Source organism: Tachysurus vachellii, chromosome 6 (genome assembly GCF_030014155.1).
Source record: "Tachysurus vachellii isolate PV-2020 chromosome 6, HZAU_Pvac_v1, whole genome shotgun sequence".
Lineage (NCBI taxonomy): Eukaryota > Metazoa > Chordata > Actinopteri > Siluriformes > Bagridae > Tachysurus > Tachysurus vachellii.
The window spans coordinates 27,742,525-27,756,587 of record NC_083465.1 but is presented as its reverse complement, the minus strand read 5'-3'; the positions used below and the strand labels follow the sequence as shown (position 1 = coordinate 27,756,587).

Below are 14,063 nucleotides of genomic sequence, written 5' to 3'. Positions count from 1 at the left end.
GCTAAAAAGAAGTGGGTCATAGAAAGGACATAAAGAAAGTAGACAGGATTACAAGGACCTATAGCGCAGAGTGAAGAGGGATGTGGCAATGGCCAAACAGAAAACATATGATGAGTTGTATGCCAGGTTAAACAAGGTGAGAAGGAAGTATAGAGATGGGAAAGATGTACAACAGAAAAGGTTGGATAAAGAGATGAAAACATGCTGACAGTCAAGGCGAGTGTGCAGAGTATTGATAAGATGGAATGAGTATTTTGAGGAGCTGATGAATGAGGAAAATGAGAGGGAGAAAAAGGCAGAAGAGGTGAATATGGTAGAGCAAGAAATAGCAAAAGTTAGAAAGGATAAGGAGATTAAGAATCAGAGGAGAATAAAGAGTGAAAAAACTGTTAGGCCAGATGACATACCTGTGGAGATGTGGAAGTGTCTAGGACAGACAGCAGTGGAGTTTCTATCTAGATTGCTCAGCAGGATTTTAGAGAGTGAGAAGATGCCTGAGGAATGGAGGAGAAGTATTCTAGTTCAGATCTTTAAGAACAAGGGTGATGTGCAGAGTTGTAGCATCTACAGAGGAATAAAGTTGATGAGCTACACAATAAAGCTATGGGAAAGAGTAGTGGAGGTTAAGCTAAGAAAGGACGTGGATATTTGTGAGCAGCAGTATGGATTCATGCCCACATAGAGCACAGCTGATGCAATTTTTTGCTCTGACATTGTTAATGGAGAAGTACAGAGATGGGCAGAAGGAGCTGCACTGTGTCTTTGTGGGTTTAGAGAAAGCATATGACAGGGTGCCAAGAGAGCAGCTATGGTACTGTATGAGGGTGTCGGGAGTGGCAGAGAAGTACGTGAGAGTAGTTCAGGATATGTATGAGAGGAGTATGAAAGCAGTGAGATGTGCTGTATGTCAGACAGAGGAGTTCAAGGTGGAGGATCGGCTTCAAGGATTGGCTTTAAGTCCCTACTTGTTTGCTACTTTGATGGACAATTTGACAGATGAAGTCAGACAGGAATCTCCATGGACAATGATGTTTGCGGATGACATTTTGATCTGTAGTGAGAGTAGAGAGCAGGTGGAGGAACACCTGGAATGGTGGAGGTCTGCTATGGAAAGAAGAGGAATGAAAGTCAGTCGTAGTAAGACAGAATACATGTGTTTGAACGAGAGGGAGGGAAGTAGAACAGTGAGGTTACAGGGGGCAAGTGAGGTTACTGAAGGTGCAGAAGGTGCAGGAGTTTAAGTATTTGGAGTTATCCATCCAATGTGATGGGGAGTGTGGAAATGAGTGGAAGAGGCGAGTACAGATGGGATGGAAAAAGAAAGTGTCAGGAGTGTTGTGTGAGAGAAGAGTGTAAGCAAGAATCAAAGCAAAGGTGCACAAGACAGTAGTGAGGCCAGCTATGCTGTATGGGTTAGAAACTGTAGCAGTGAGGAAAAGACACTAGGCAGAAATGCAGGTAGCAGAGATGAGGATGTTGAGGTTCTCGTTAGGATTGACAGGATTAGAAACAAGCACCTCAGAGGAACAGTTCTGGTAGGCTGTTTTTGGGACAAGGACAGAGATTAAGATGCTTTGGACATGTACAGTGGAGGGAGAGTGGTTATATTGGTAGAATGTTGTTGGAGATGGATCTTAATTTTAATAATAATAACAAAAACTCAATTTTAAACTTTACATTTTTATTCTCTTTCTATACTTCTGTAAAGCTGATATGAAACAATATCAATTGTTAAATGCGCTAAACAAATAAATTGAATTGAAAAAAAAAAATAAATAAATAAACAATAAATATGCTTGAAGTTAACTAAATGCTATTAGAACTAATAATAAATCTAAAATTTCACTGACCTGAGCACCTAATTGTTTTATCAGGAGTGTCCAATGGCTCAATTTATAAACTTCATTTGAGTTAAATTTTCAAATATTTATCATGAATTGGTATTAGAGGAGATCATGGAAGATGCATTTAACATTCAAACAAGCTGTTTAAAAAATCTGTCTTCAATGTTTTATTTTAGGGTTTTATGTGCCAGATGGTGATCACAATATTGTTTCAGTGGATAATCTGAGGGGGGCACGGTGGCTTAGTGGTTAGCACGTTTACCTCACACCTCCAGAATTGGGGGTTCGATTCCTGCCTCCGCCTCGGGGGTTTCCTCCGGGTACTCTGGTTTCCTCCCCTGGTCCAAAGACATGCATGGTAGCTTGATTGGCATCTCTGGAAAATGGTCTGTAGTGTGTGATTGCATGAGTGAATGAGAGTGTATGTGTGCCCTGCGATGGGTTGGCACTCCGTCCAGGGTGTATCCTGCCTTGATGCCTGATGACGCCTGAGATAGGCACAGGCTTCCCGTGACCCGAGGTAGCTCGGATAAGCGGTAGAAAACGAGTGAGGGTGAGTGAGTGGAAAATCTCATATTGAAAATTCAATGCAACTGTTCTATAAATGTTTAATTATTTATATACAAACTATCCACTGTAACCAAGATCATCTGAGTTTGGTCACTATGAAGAGCAGCACTTATAATTTAGAGCAATTAAGAACACGTACTTGTAAAATCTTAATGACGCTTAGTGAATTTTTTCAAGAAATGTATTTACTAGTGGTGAATTTACACATTCATCCAAAATAATGTACTACTAACACAATTGCAAAGTTTGCTCCTTTTATATTAGTTAAAATTTACAGTATTTTTCAGTTGTAGTTGGCTGTGTTCTGCCATAAATATGTGTTGTTGTTTAGGCTTACTAGTTTTTCTGTATAATCCTGCTTCGTTTCATGAAGCATATTTTTGTATTAAATATGTTAGATATAATATAATAATCAAATATTTTGTTCTCTATACTCTGATATGGGAACAATGTATCCAGGCCTTTCGCATATCTTTACCTGACCTGAAGGTTGTGTTCGTTCACAAGCCACAACCCAGACCCAGATGATAAGGTGGTAATAGTTGGCTAATGGCTGTGAAATGGCCTGTTGTTGGACTGTGTTTTTGTCCTCAGGTGTACTTACATTTACGTTTACATTTACAGCATTTGGCAGACGCCCTTATCCAGAGCGACGTACATAAGTGCTTAAATCTCTAACATTGAATACATTAATGCTGGCTCACTAAGTTACATACTGAAGATACCATGAGTTTAAAACATTTGTTCAAAGTTACAATGAAAGTGTCAAAGGTTTTTTTTTTTTTTTTAAAATGCAAAAGATAATGAAGAAGTGCTAGTTGAAGTGTTTCCTGAATAAGTAGGTCTTCAACCGCCGCTTGAAAATAGCCAGTGACTCAGCTGTTCGGACCTCTAGGGGAAGTTCGTTCCACCACCTTGGTGCCAGTACAGAGAAGAGTCTTGCAGTATACTTGCCTCTTACCCTGAGAGATGGTGGAACCAGTCGAGCAGTGCTGGTAGATCGGAGGGTGCGGGGTGCAGTGCGAGGAGTTATGAGGGCTTTGAGGTAAGAGGGAGCTGGTCCATTTTTGGCTTTGTAGGCCAGCATCAGTGTTTTGAATGTGATGCGTGCAGCTACCGGAAGCCAGTGGAGGGATCGCAGCAGCGGGGTGGTATGCGAGAACTTTGGCAGGTTGAAAACAAGCCGGGCAGCTGCATTTTGGATCATTTGCAGAGGACGGATTGCGTTCATAGGTAGACCTGCCAGCAGTGCATTGCAGTAATCCAGTCTAGAAATGACAAGAGACTGAACAAGTACCTGAGCAGCCTGTGTGGACAGAAATGGTCGAATCCTTCTAATGTTGTAGAGAAGAAACCGACATGAGCGAGTCACATTAGCAACATGGGAGGAAAAGGACAGTTGATTGTCCATGGTTACCCCAAGGTTGCGAGCTGTGGCTGAAGGGGAGATCAGATCGTTGTGCAAGGATATAGCAAGATCATGACCTGGGGATGAATCACCTGGGAGGAAGAGCAGCTCAGTTTTGCTAGGATTAAGCTTTAACTGATGAGCAGTCATCCATGATGAAATTTCTGCCAGACATGCAGAGATCCGGTCAGAAGCTGTGGCATCTGCGGGTGGGAAAGAGAAGATAAGTTGTGTATCATCAGCATAGCAGTGGTAAGAGAACCCATGTGAGGAAATAACTTCACCAAGAGAGTGAGTATACAGGGAGAAAAGAAGAGGACCAAGTACTGAGCCTTGTGGGACGCCAGTGGAGAGTCTGCGTGGAGCAGATGTCACTCCCCTCCATGTTACCTGATATGAGCGTCCTTCCAGGTAGGAAGCGAACCATTCCCAAGCTGATCCGCAAATCCCAAGACTCCTGAAGGTGGCTAAGAGAGTCTTATGGTTGACCGTATCAAACGCTGCTGAAAGGTCAAGGAGGATAAGGACGGATGAGAGATTGGCTGATCTAGCAGCATGTAGTTTCTCAGAGACATCTAAAAGGGCTGTCTCTGTGGAATGAGCTGCTTTAAAGCCAGACTGGTTGGGGTCTTGGAGGTTGTTCTGTGAGAGATAGACAGACAGTTGATTAAAGACAATGCGTTCAAGAATTTTTGAAAGAAACGAGAGAAGTGATACCGGTCTGTAGTTACTGATGTCTGATGGATCCAGAGCAGGTTTCTTCAGGATGGGAATAACCCTTGCTCTCTTGAAGGTAGTTGGTACCTGACCAGATGCTATGGATCTATTGGTGATAGTTGTAATGAAGGGCAGAAGGTCTTGCGAGATGGTCTGGAGCAAAGTGGAAGGGAGTGGATCCAATGGGCAGGTGGTAGGATTGCAAGACTGGATGAGTTTTAGAATCTCTTCTGCTGTTATAGTTGAGAAATGTGACAACAAAGGTGTAGGGGAGTCCATACTCTGAGATGTAAGTGCAGTCGGGGCTGAAGTGAAGGTCCGGCAGATTTCCTCAATCTTCTCCTGGTAGAAAGAAGCAAAGTCTTCTGCAGTCAGGGAGGATGAAGAAGGTGGAGCCGGGGGTACTTAAAGGAGACACCTAATTTTAAGTAACTTGTAATTTTAATTTAGGTCCTTACTGAGAGGACTGCTGTGAAATTATTGTGATTTAAGAATAAGATCACTTCAAGTTTTCTTTTGTTAAATAAATAAATAAATAAACAAACAAATATATATATATTATATATATAACTGTGATGTTGCAGTTAATAAGTTAATTATTTCTTAGTTTCCTGAAAAATACATAATACAAACAAGTAATGAAAGAAACAGGTAAACCTTAGCATAGTCAATAGGAAATGTTGTGATGTTTATACTATTAGTTTAGAAACTTATTCAGACAATACAAATGGCAAATTAAACCAATATATTGATCACAACTTGTACTGGGACTCAAATTCCTCTATATTGTAACAAAGGATTATGTATTTACACATTTGCTTCTGAATGTCAGTTTGTGCAGCAATGTCAAAGTTTGCTCCATTTTTTTTTTCATTAAATGTTACAGTATTTTCTCAGTTGTAGTTGGCTGTAATTCTGCCATAAATATGTTGTGTATTAGACTAGTTTGTCCTAATGTGAGACGCTGATGTGGCAGAATTTTTGTATGAATTTTATACACTTAGTTACTGTACATATAAGATTCTTATTATTTTGTTCTCCATACACTGATTATAAGAACAATCCCTCCAGTATCTTTAATTGACCAGATAGTTATAGACGTGTACCTGCCACACCCCAGATTCAGATAATAAAGGTGGTAATAGTTGACTAATAGCTGTGAAATGGCCTGTTGTTGGACTGTGTCTTTGTCCTCAGGTGTACTTAAAGGAGACACCCTGACATTTTAGTTGAGGTCCTCACTGAGAAGACTGCTGAGAAATTACTGGGATTTAAGAAAAAGATTACTTCAACTTAGTAAGTCTTTTTTCTTTCCATCTTTGGATAAATCAAATAAATAAATAATGCATTTAATTTGAAATTCTCTAAACATTACTGTGACGTTGCAGTTAGTCAATTATTTCTTACAATTTTTGTGTGTTTATTTAATCATTGTTACTTTCAAATAATATATTGCAACAATACACTTTATGCTGAAGGTCGATGAGTTATATTTATAGTTTGGCAGCATATGTTCAGTTATGAAATGGTTCTGTTATTAGAAAAAATAATCCTTTCTTACATAGTATTTCTAAAGAACAAAGTTAGATTTTACCTGTCAAGACACTAAATGACCAGAAACCATGCAACGTAACCTTAAAACTCTTGTCCAGGACACCTGTTGGCAGCTCTATTTTTGAGGGAGCTGTATATTTAACTGAACATGGATAGCATTCTAGATAGCACTAATCTCTTCAGCATGAGTTTTGGGCTTGTTTATTTACTTGTAACTTTTCCGTTTCTGTGATGATGAATAAAGCACATGATACTTGTTTAGCATCTAATAATCTAAGATGTTTTGTCTACTGTTCTGCTACACAGTGAAACATCGTCATCTGGCTGTCTTCACACAATTAATCACCACAGAGGGATTTGTGCAGAATGGGCAAGAAAATAAATCACTACTGCTCACAGTGTGGGAAGAGTTTTGCCAAGCCGTATATTCTCAAACTACACATGCACATTCACACAGGAGAGAAACCATATTGCTGTTCACAATGTGGACAGAGTTTTACACAACTAAGTAACTTAAACAGACATAAGCTTATTCACTCAGGAGTAAAGCCGTATCAGTGCTCAGAGTGTGAAAAAAGTTTTGCTTGCAGTTGGTATCTCAAAAAACATGAGCTCATTCACACAGGAGAGACGCCTTATTGCTGTTCACACTGTGGGAAGGGTTTTAGAAACGCAAATGATTTAAAAGTCCATGAGCGCATTCACACAGGACTGAAGCCATATGTTTGTTCACACTGTTCGAAGAATTTTAGATATTCATGTGATTTAAAAAACCACGAGCGCATTCACACAGGAGAGAAGCCATATCACTGCTTAGACTGTGGGAAGAGATTTACGAAATCAAGTGGTTTAAAAATTCATCAACGCATTCACACAGGAGAGAAGCCGTTTCATTGCGCACACTGTGGCAAGAGATTTACAAAATCAAGTGATTTGAAATCTCATCAACACATTCACACAGGAGAGAAGCCGTATCATTGCTCACACTGTGGGAAGAGATTTACACATTCAAGTGGTTTGAGAGTTCACCAACGCATTCACACAGGAGAGAAGCCGTATCAATGCTCACAGTGTGGGAAGAGTTTTAGAAATCCAAGTATTTTAAAAAACCACCAACGCATTCACACAGGAGAGAAGCCGTATCAGTGCTCACACTGTGGGAAGAGATTTAGAAATTCAAAAGATATGAAAAATCATGAACGCATTCACACAGGAGAGAAGCCGTATCAGTGCTCACACTGTGGGAAGAGATTTACACAATCAAGTAGTTTGAAAGTTCACCAACACATTCACACAGGTTGAAAACTCACAAAAGTATTCATCACTGCTTAAACTGTGGGAATAATAATAATAATAATAATAATAATAATAATAATAATAATAATAATAATAATAATAATAAAAACTTACCAGCACCTTCACACAGGAGTGAAAAAAACTCTTTTACATAATAGAGTAGTAGAGTTTTACATAATAAAGTTTTACATAATAAACTGGTTTGAAAAGCCACCAATTTATTCACGATAGTGATAAATGTATTGCTGATCACAGTGTGATTGCTTTAAAAAGTACCTCATTTGCATGCATTGCTTAATTAGCAGGTCAGAAGAAGGCGTCATTTGTGTGGACGACAGAAGCGGCTTTTGAAATTTTGAAGGACCTTTATACTGCTACAGCTTTAGCTAGCTGTGATTACAGTAAACCTTTCCAAATGTATGTGTCAGATAAAGGTTTTCTAATGCCATTTTATCTCCATAATGAAGTTAGCAGCCAATAATCTATCATGCATATAAGATAGGCTATGATGTGATACTTTCTTTACCAGAGATGACAATTAAGAGGGACCAGACAGTTAATCTGTCGGAAAGGAGGATGACCATTTTGGATGGTGAGCAACATGATTGTTAGTTAACTTCTACTAGCACCATGAATGCATGCAGGATTTGGAACGTCAACCGCTACCACACACAGATCTAACTTTTTTGTAGATGGGTCATCCTTAGTGGCCTAGAGGGAAATTTAGCTGTTTACGCAGTTGTCACCTTGTCATGAGGTAACAGGTTTTGTTATATAGCCGATGAACCATGTTCAGTGCAATTGTTCAGTCACCACTTTGGTTCCACCTGGGCACAGAGAGGCCTTTATTTTATGGATTGGTTGTTCTGGTTTTGGTTGGATTTATTTATTTATTTTTTGTTTGTCTGATTGGCTGGGGCATGACTTGAACACCCCTGAATTTCATCATGGCATCGAATTTATACAAGGTGTGGTGGTTAAACAGGGGGCTGCTAAGCCACTTCTTAGGCCCAGATGATCTCCAGTTTTATGTTTTGCTGTGTTTTCCTGACATTTTATTTTGTTAATACTCTTCATTCATTTGATCGCAAATTTTATTGATTCTTGTAATTTGTTTTTCTGTTGATTATGGCTGTATAATAAATTATTTTTTGAGCTAATTCATTGTCATCTCCCTGTAAGAAGATAAATTGATGAGGATGATTGTCTTAATTAACAAGAAGTTTATTCCAGTGTAGCAGTGACAAAATACATGAAGTACTTCATTATTTATCAGAGTGCGTCTGAGACAGAATACTTGTTGCATATTTGAGCCATGTGTGACATCAGGATTTTTGTTCTGGCACTAAGGTATTGAAATGAACTTCCCCTGAGCCTCTGTCTTCCTGAAATACTTATAGTGCTTATTTTGTCCTGTTTGTAATATATATTTAAAAATGTTCTTTGTTTCCTCCCATTAGAGTTTTAGACTGATGCTTTCCGTAATCTGTGAACTATTGAACCAATTTTGAAGGATTCAGTGATTCAAAGCATCTGCCAAATGCAATACATTTAAATTTAAAAAAGACAGTCAGTCAGTACTTTTGTAAGTAGAAGAAACAATGCAGCATATAAGTTGGCTAAACAAGCAGCACTGGGGCATTCAAACATATTTGTAGTTGTATGAATCTGTTAGAATTCTCTGGTTCACTTGGTGATGAAGCCTGATAAGTTCTGCTGCTGCTGCTACCTCTGCTGATGTCATGGATGATATTGCAAAAGAACCATGCAAAGACAGTGACTGAATAACAAATATTTTTGAAATTTAATCAGAAGAACAGGGAGTATTTATACAAAATATAGGTGTAATATTCAATGATATCTAATGATAAACAAAAGCTGTCAGCAGAAACTGGCATGGTGGCTGACTGGTAAACTACAATTTAAATCTAAATGCACACATAGCTCATCCTATAGAAACTGTGTCTGTTCCCCTAGTAGTGAGATCAAAAAGTAAATGCATGAGAAGTTCTCGAAATAATCTTACTGTAATTAGACCAGAAAAATGCCAAAGAAGCAAACAAAAACAGTTCATAAGGTTTGGGCTTCTGAACATTAGATCACTTGCACCCAAAGCACTTATTGTAAATGAAATCATCTCAGAAAATAGCCTTACTGCACTCTGCCTTACTGAAACTTGGATTAAACCAAATGAACACATCGGTCTATATGAGTCTACACCATTAGGATATATCTATAAGCATGAGCCTCGTCAGACTGGTCGTGGAGGTGGTGTTGCTACTATCTTTAGTGATTTCCTTACTGTTACTCAGAGAACACATTATAGATTTAATTCTTTTGAAGTGCTTGTTCTTAATGTTACATTCTTGCACATGCACACGAAAAAATCCCTGATCCCTATAGCGACCGTGTATAGACCCCCCCCAGGGCCCTACACTGATTTTCTTAGAGAATTTGCAGATTTTTGATAAAGCCGTAATTGTAGGAGACTTTAACATTCACGGTGAGGATACAAACAACGCTTTAGGACTCACATTTATGGACCTACTAAACTCATTTGGGCTTAAACAAAACATCACTAGACCAACTCATCATCTTAATCACACACTAAATTTAATAATATCACACAATATCATACCTCAAAGTGATGACATCACAGACCATTACCTCATAATGTACACACTACCTACAGAGCAGACTAACTGTGTCTCACCTCGTTATCAACTCGGTAGACCTATTATTCCGACCACTAAAGAGAGATTCACAAATAACCTGCATGACCTGTCTGGACTTCTTACTGTATGCTTAAACACAAACAATCTAGATGTAATGAATAACAGCATAGGCGTTATATTCACTAGCACATTAGACATTGTTGCCCCCATCCAAGTTAAGAAAGTTAACGACAAAACACCTGCACCATGGTATAATAGTCATACTCACACCCTCAAGAGAGAAACCTGTAACCTCGAGCGAAAGTGGAGAAAAACTAAATTAGAGGTTTTTAGAATTGCGTATATGGATGTTCAGCTACAGTATATACAAGCTCTAAAAGCTGCTAGGGCTGAGCACCTGAGCAAACTCATAGAAAATAACCAGAACAATCCCAGGTTTTTATTAGCTAGATTAATAAAAACACTGAAATCTGAACACACTATTCCATCACAGTTCAGTAGTGAGGATTTTATGAGATTCTTTACTGATAAAATTAAAAAACATCAGGAACAAAATAGGTGATGTTCAACATCTGAGAGCCCAGTCTCACCTAAAGTGCTACACTCACAACTACAGTGCTTTACAAGTACAGCACAGGAAGAGCTAGAACTTATTACTACAGCTAAATCAACAACTTGTTCACTAGACCCATTCCAACTAAATTACTGAAAGAAGTATTACATAAAGCAGGTGAGCCTCTTCTTAATATTATTAACTCCTCGCTATCTTTGGGTTATGTCCCTAAATCTTTCAAGTTGGCAGTTATTAAGCCGCTCATTAAGAAACCTAATCTAGATCCTAATAAACTATCAAATTACAGACCACAAGTTACAGAAAATTTAACAAAACGCGTTTTCTTGTCTGTTTTGGTCAACGTGAACTACCGTATTAACCCTAGCGCACCTGTATTGAAGTTTATTGATCGGTCATATGACCATACGCAATCCACGCATCCTGGACATGTGGTCTTGTGCAACGGCCACATGTAAAACACATACACTCCTACCTCCGTAATAAACACAGAGATTAGTCCCGTCCAAATCCATACATGAAATTACAGACGTCGGCTGAAAAAAATTCTAACTCAAACGTCGTTTGGAAAACTAGTCCCGTCCGAATAGGGCTTAAGGGAGTTTTTCCTTGCCACTGCTGATTGAGTCACCTCAGACTTGCTCATTGGGGATAAATACATACACATTGTGACCTAAATCTATCTAATATTAATCTTGAATTTTGTATTATATTAATCTTTATATTATTCTTTATATTAACCTTTTGTTCTGTGTTTATGTTCTGTAAAGCTGCTTTGAGACAATGTCAATTGTAAAAAGCGCTATACAATGTAATGAGAAGGGGTGTGGTCTAATGACATCTACACCCTATATCAGGTGTGCATAATTATTAGGCAACTTCCTTTCCTTTGGCAAAATGGGTCAAAAGAAGGACTTGACAGGCTCCGAAAAGTCAAAAATAGTGAGATATCTTGCAGAGGGATGCAGCACTCTTAAAATTGCCAAGCTTCTCAAGCGTGATCATCGAACAATCAAGCGTTTCATTCAAAATAGTCAACAGGGTCGCAAGAAGCGTGTGGAAAAACCAAGGCGCAAAATAACTGCCCATGAACTGAGAAAAGTCAAGCGTGCAGCTGCCAAGATGCCACTTGCCACCAGTTTTGCCATATTTCAGAGCTGCAACATCACTGGAGTGCCCAAAAGCACAAGGTGTGCAATACTCAGAGACATGGCCAAGGTAAGAAAGGCTGAAAAACGACCACCACTGAACAAGACACACAAGCTGAAACGTCAAGACTGGGCCAAGAAATATCTGAAGACGTTTTATGGACTGATGAAATGAGAGTGAGTCTTGATGGGCCAGATGGATGGGCTCGTGGCTGGATCGGTAAAGGGCAGAGAGCTCCAGTCCGACTGAGACGCCAGCAAGGTGGAGGTGGAGTACTGGTTTGGGCTGGTATCATCAAAGATGAGCTTGTGGGGCCTTTTCGGGTTGAGGATGGGGTCAAGCTCAACTCCCAGTCCTACTGCCAGTTTCTGGAAGACACCTTCTTCAAGCAGTGGTACAGGAAGAAGTCTGCATCCTTCAAGAAAAACATGATTTTCATGCAGGACAATGCTCCATCACACGCGTCCAAGTACTCCACAGCGTGGCTGGCAAGAAAGGGTCTAAAAGAAGAAAAACTAATGACATGGCCTCCTTGTTCACCTGATCTGAACCCCATAGAGAACCTGTGGTCCATCATCAAATGTGAGATTTACAAGGAGGGAAAACAGTACACCTCTCTGAAGAGTGTCTGGGAGGCTGTGGTTGCTGCTGCACGCAATGTAACTTGAATTGAATTGAATTGAATTGAATTGAATTGAGGGGGCACGGTGGCTTAGTGGTTAGCACGTTCACCTCACACCTCCAGGGTTGGGGGTTCGATTCCTGCCTCTGCCTTGTGTGTGTGGAGTTTGCATGTTCTCCCCGTGCCTTGGGGGTTTCCTCCCCCGGTCCAAAGACATGCATGGTAGGTTGAGTGGCATCTCTGGAAAATTGTCCGTAGTGTGTGAATGAGAGTGTGTGTGTGCCCTGCGATGGGTTGGCACTCCGTCCAGGGTGTATCCTGCCTTGATGCCCGATGACGCCTGAGATAGGCACAGGCTCCCCGTGACCCGAGGTAGTTCGGATAAGCGGTAGAAAATGAATGAATGAATGAATGAATTGAATTGAATTGAATTGAGGGGGCACGGTGGCTTAGTGGTTAGCACGTTTGCCTCACACCTCCAGGGTTGGGGGTTCGATTCCTGCCTCTGCCTTGTGTGTGTGGAGTTTGCATGTTCTCCCCGTGCCTTGGGGGTTTCCTCCCCCGGTCCAAAGACATGCATGGTAGGTTGAGTGGCATCTCTGGAAAATTGTCCGTAGTGTGTGAATGAGAGTGTGTGTGTGCCCTGCAATGGGTTGGCACTCCGTCCAGGGTGTGGTGTATCCTGCCTTGATGCCCGATGACGCCTGAGACGGGTCACATATAAGAGGGTTATATGTGACCCAAGGTAGTTCAGATAAGCGGTAGAAAATGTGAGAGTGAATTGAATTGAATGCTTATTATCAGTTTGGTAAGTTTATTACAAAAATGATTATCTAAATTATAGAAAAAGAAACTCTTAGATTGTATGTGTTTGGTTTATCAAAACAGAACAGAAAGAATATCTAGGACAAAACAAAGGATGAGATGGTCATAAGATTTGGTCATAAACAAATGTCACCGTCAGCCCAGGACAGAGAGTGCAAAAATATATTCAAAATATAGCAATGCCCAGTCACCCTTTAAGTCTGTGCAGCTGTACATGCCAGAGTTCAGAGGGTGGTCTTCTCTAACAAAAAGCATGACTTCATCTTACTGAGTGGAACTGCCATGAAAATGTTAAATAGGACACCTTCAGATCACCCAGCTTTTCGCATACTGTATGCTGAATGATATTGCTGGTGAAGTGAACATTATTAAAAATAAAGAAACAGAATGAGGTGTCAAACAGCTTACAGAAACCACCACTCTGCAGTCAAGATGTCCTATTTTGAATAACTCATAGCCTTTAATTCACCATTGACAAACTGCAGAGCTTGTTCAGTATCATTCACTATGGATAAGAACATATATGTCAAACTATTTATTTTATTAAGTGTGGCTGAGGTTCCTCCTCTAAAGACCATGAACCATTGAACCACACCATATAGTGAAGTCCAGGGGTCAGCAAAGGTATACCCAAAATAAATAAATAAATGAAGAAACATATCACCTGCTATAGGGTTGAAACACAGGGGACTCTCAGCTGGGATTTTTCCAAAGGTTAGGTATGTACAGAGACACTAGGGACAACAATGTAGCACCTAGTCCAATTACAATGTATAATGTACAATGTATAGACTTTACTACTGCATACCCACAAAACAGTGTTAGTTAAGGT

At 39.8% G+C, this 14,063-nt stretch overlaps 2 protein-coding genes across 3 annotated transcripts in view; one reads left to right on the top strand and one right to left on the bottom strand.

The window, feature by feature from the left end:
* The window catches only part of LOC132847676 (uncharacterized), a 240,621-nt gene that overhangs the window by 146,381 nt on the left and 80,177 nt on the right, over nucleotides 1-14,063 (bottom strand). The gene's annotated exons all lie outside the window — the stretch shown is intronic.
* Nucleotides 1-14,063, top strand: part of LOC132847660 (zinc finger protein 239-like) — a 53,604-nt gene that overhangs the window by 14,300 nt on the left and 25,241 nt on the right. Inside the window, exon 3 of one of the 2 annotated variants that reach the window (XM_060873154.1) lies at nucleotides 6,551-7,390. In XM_060873154.1, coding sequence (XP_060729137.1) covers nucleotides 6,551-7,390 — 840 coding nt within the window. Of the gene's footprint in view, nucleotides 1-6,404; nucleotides 7,391-14,063 lie in introns of those variants that run through there. The other variant, XM_060873155.1, reaches the window with a different exon arrangement.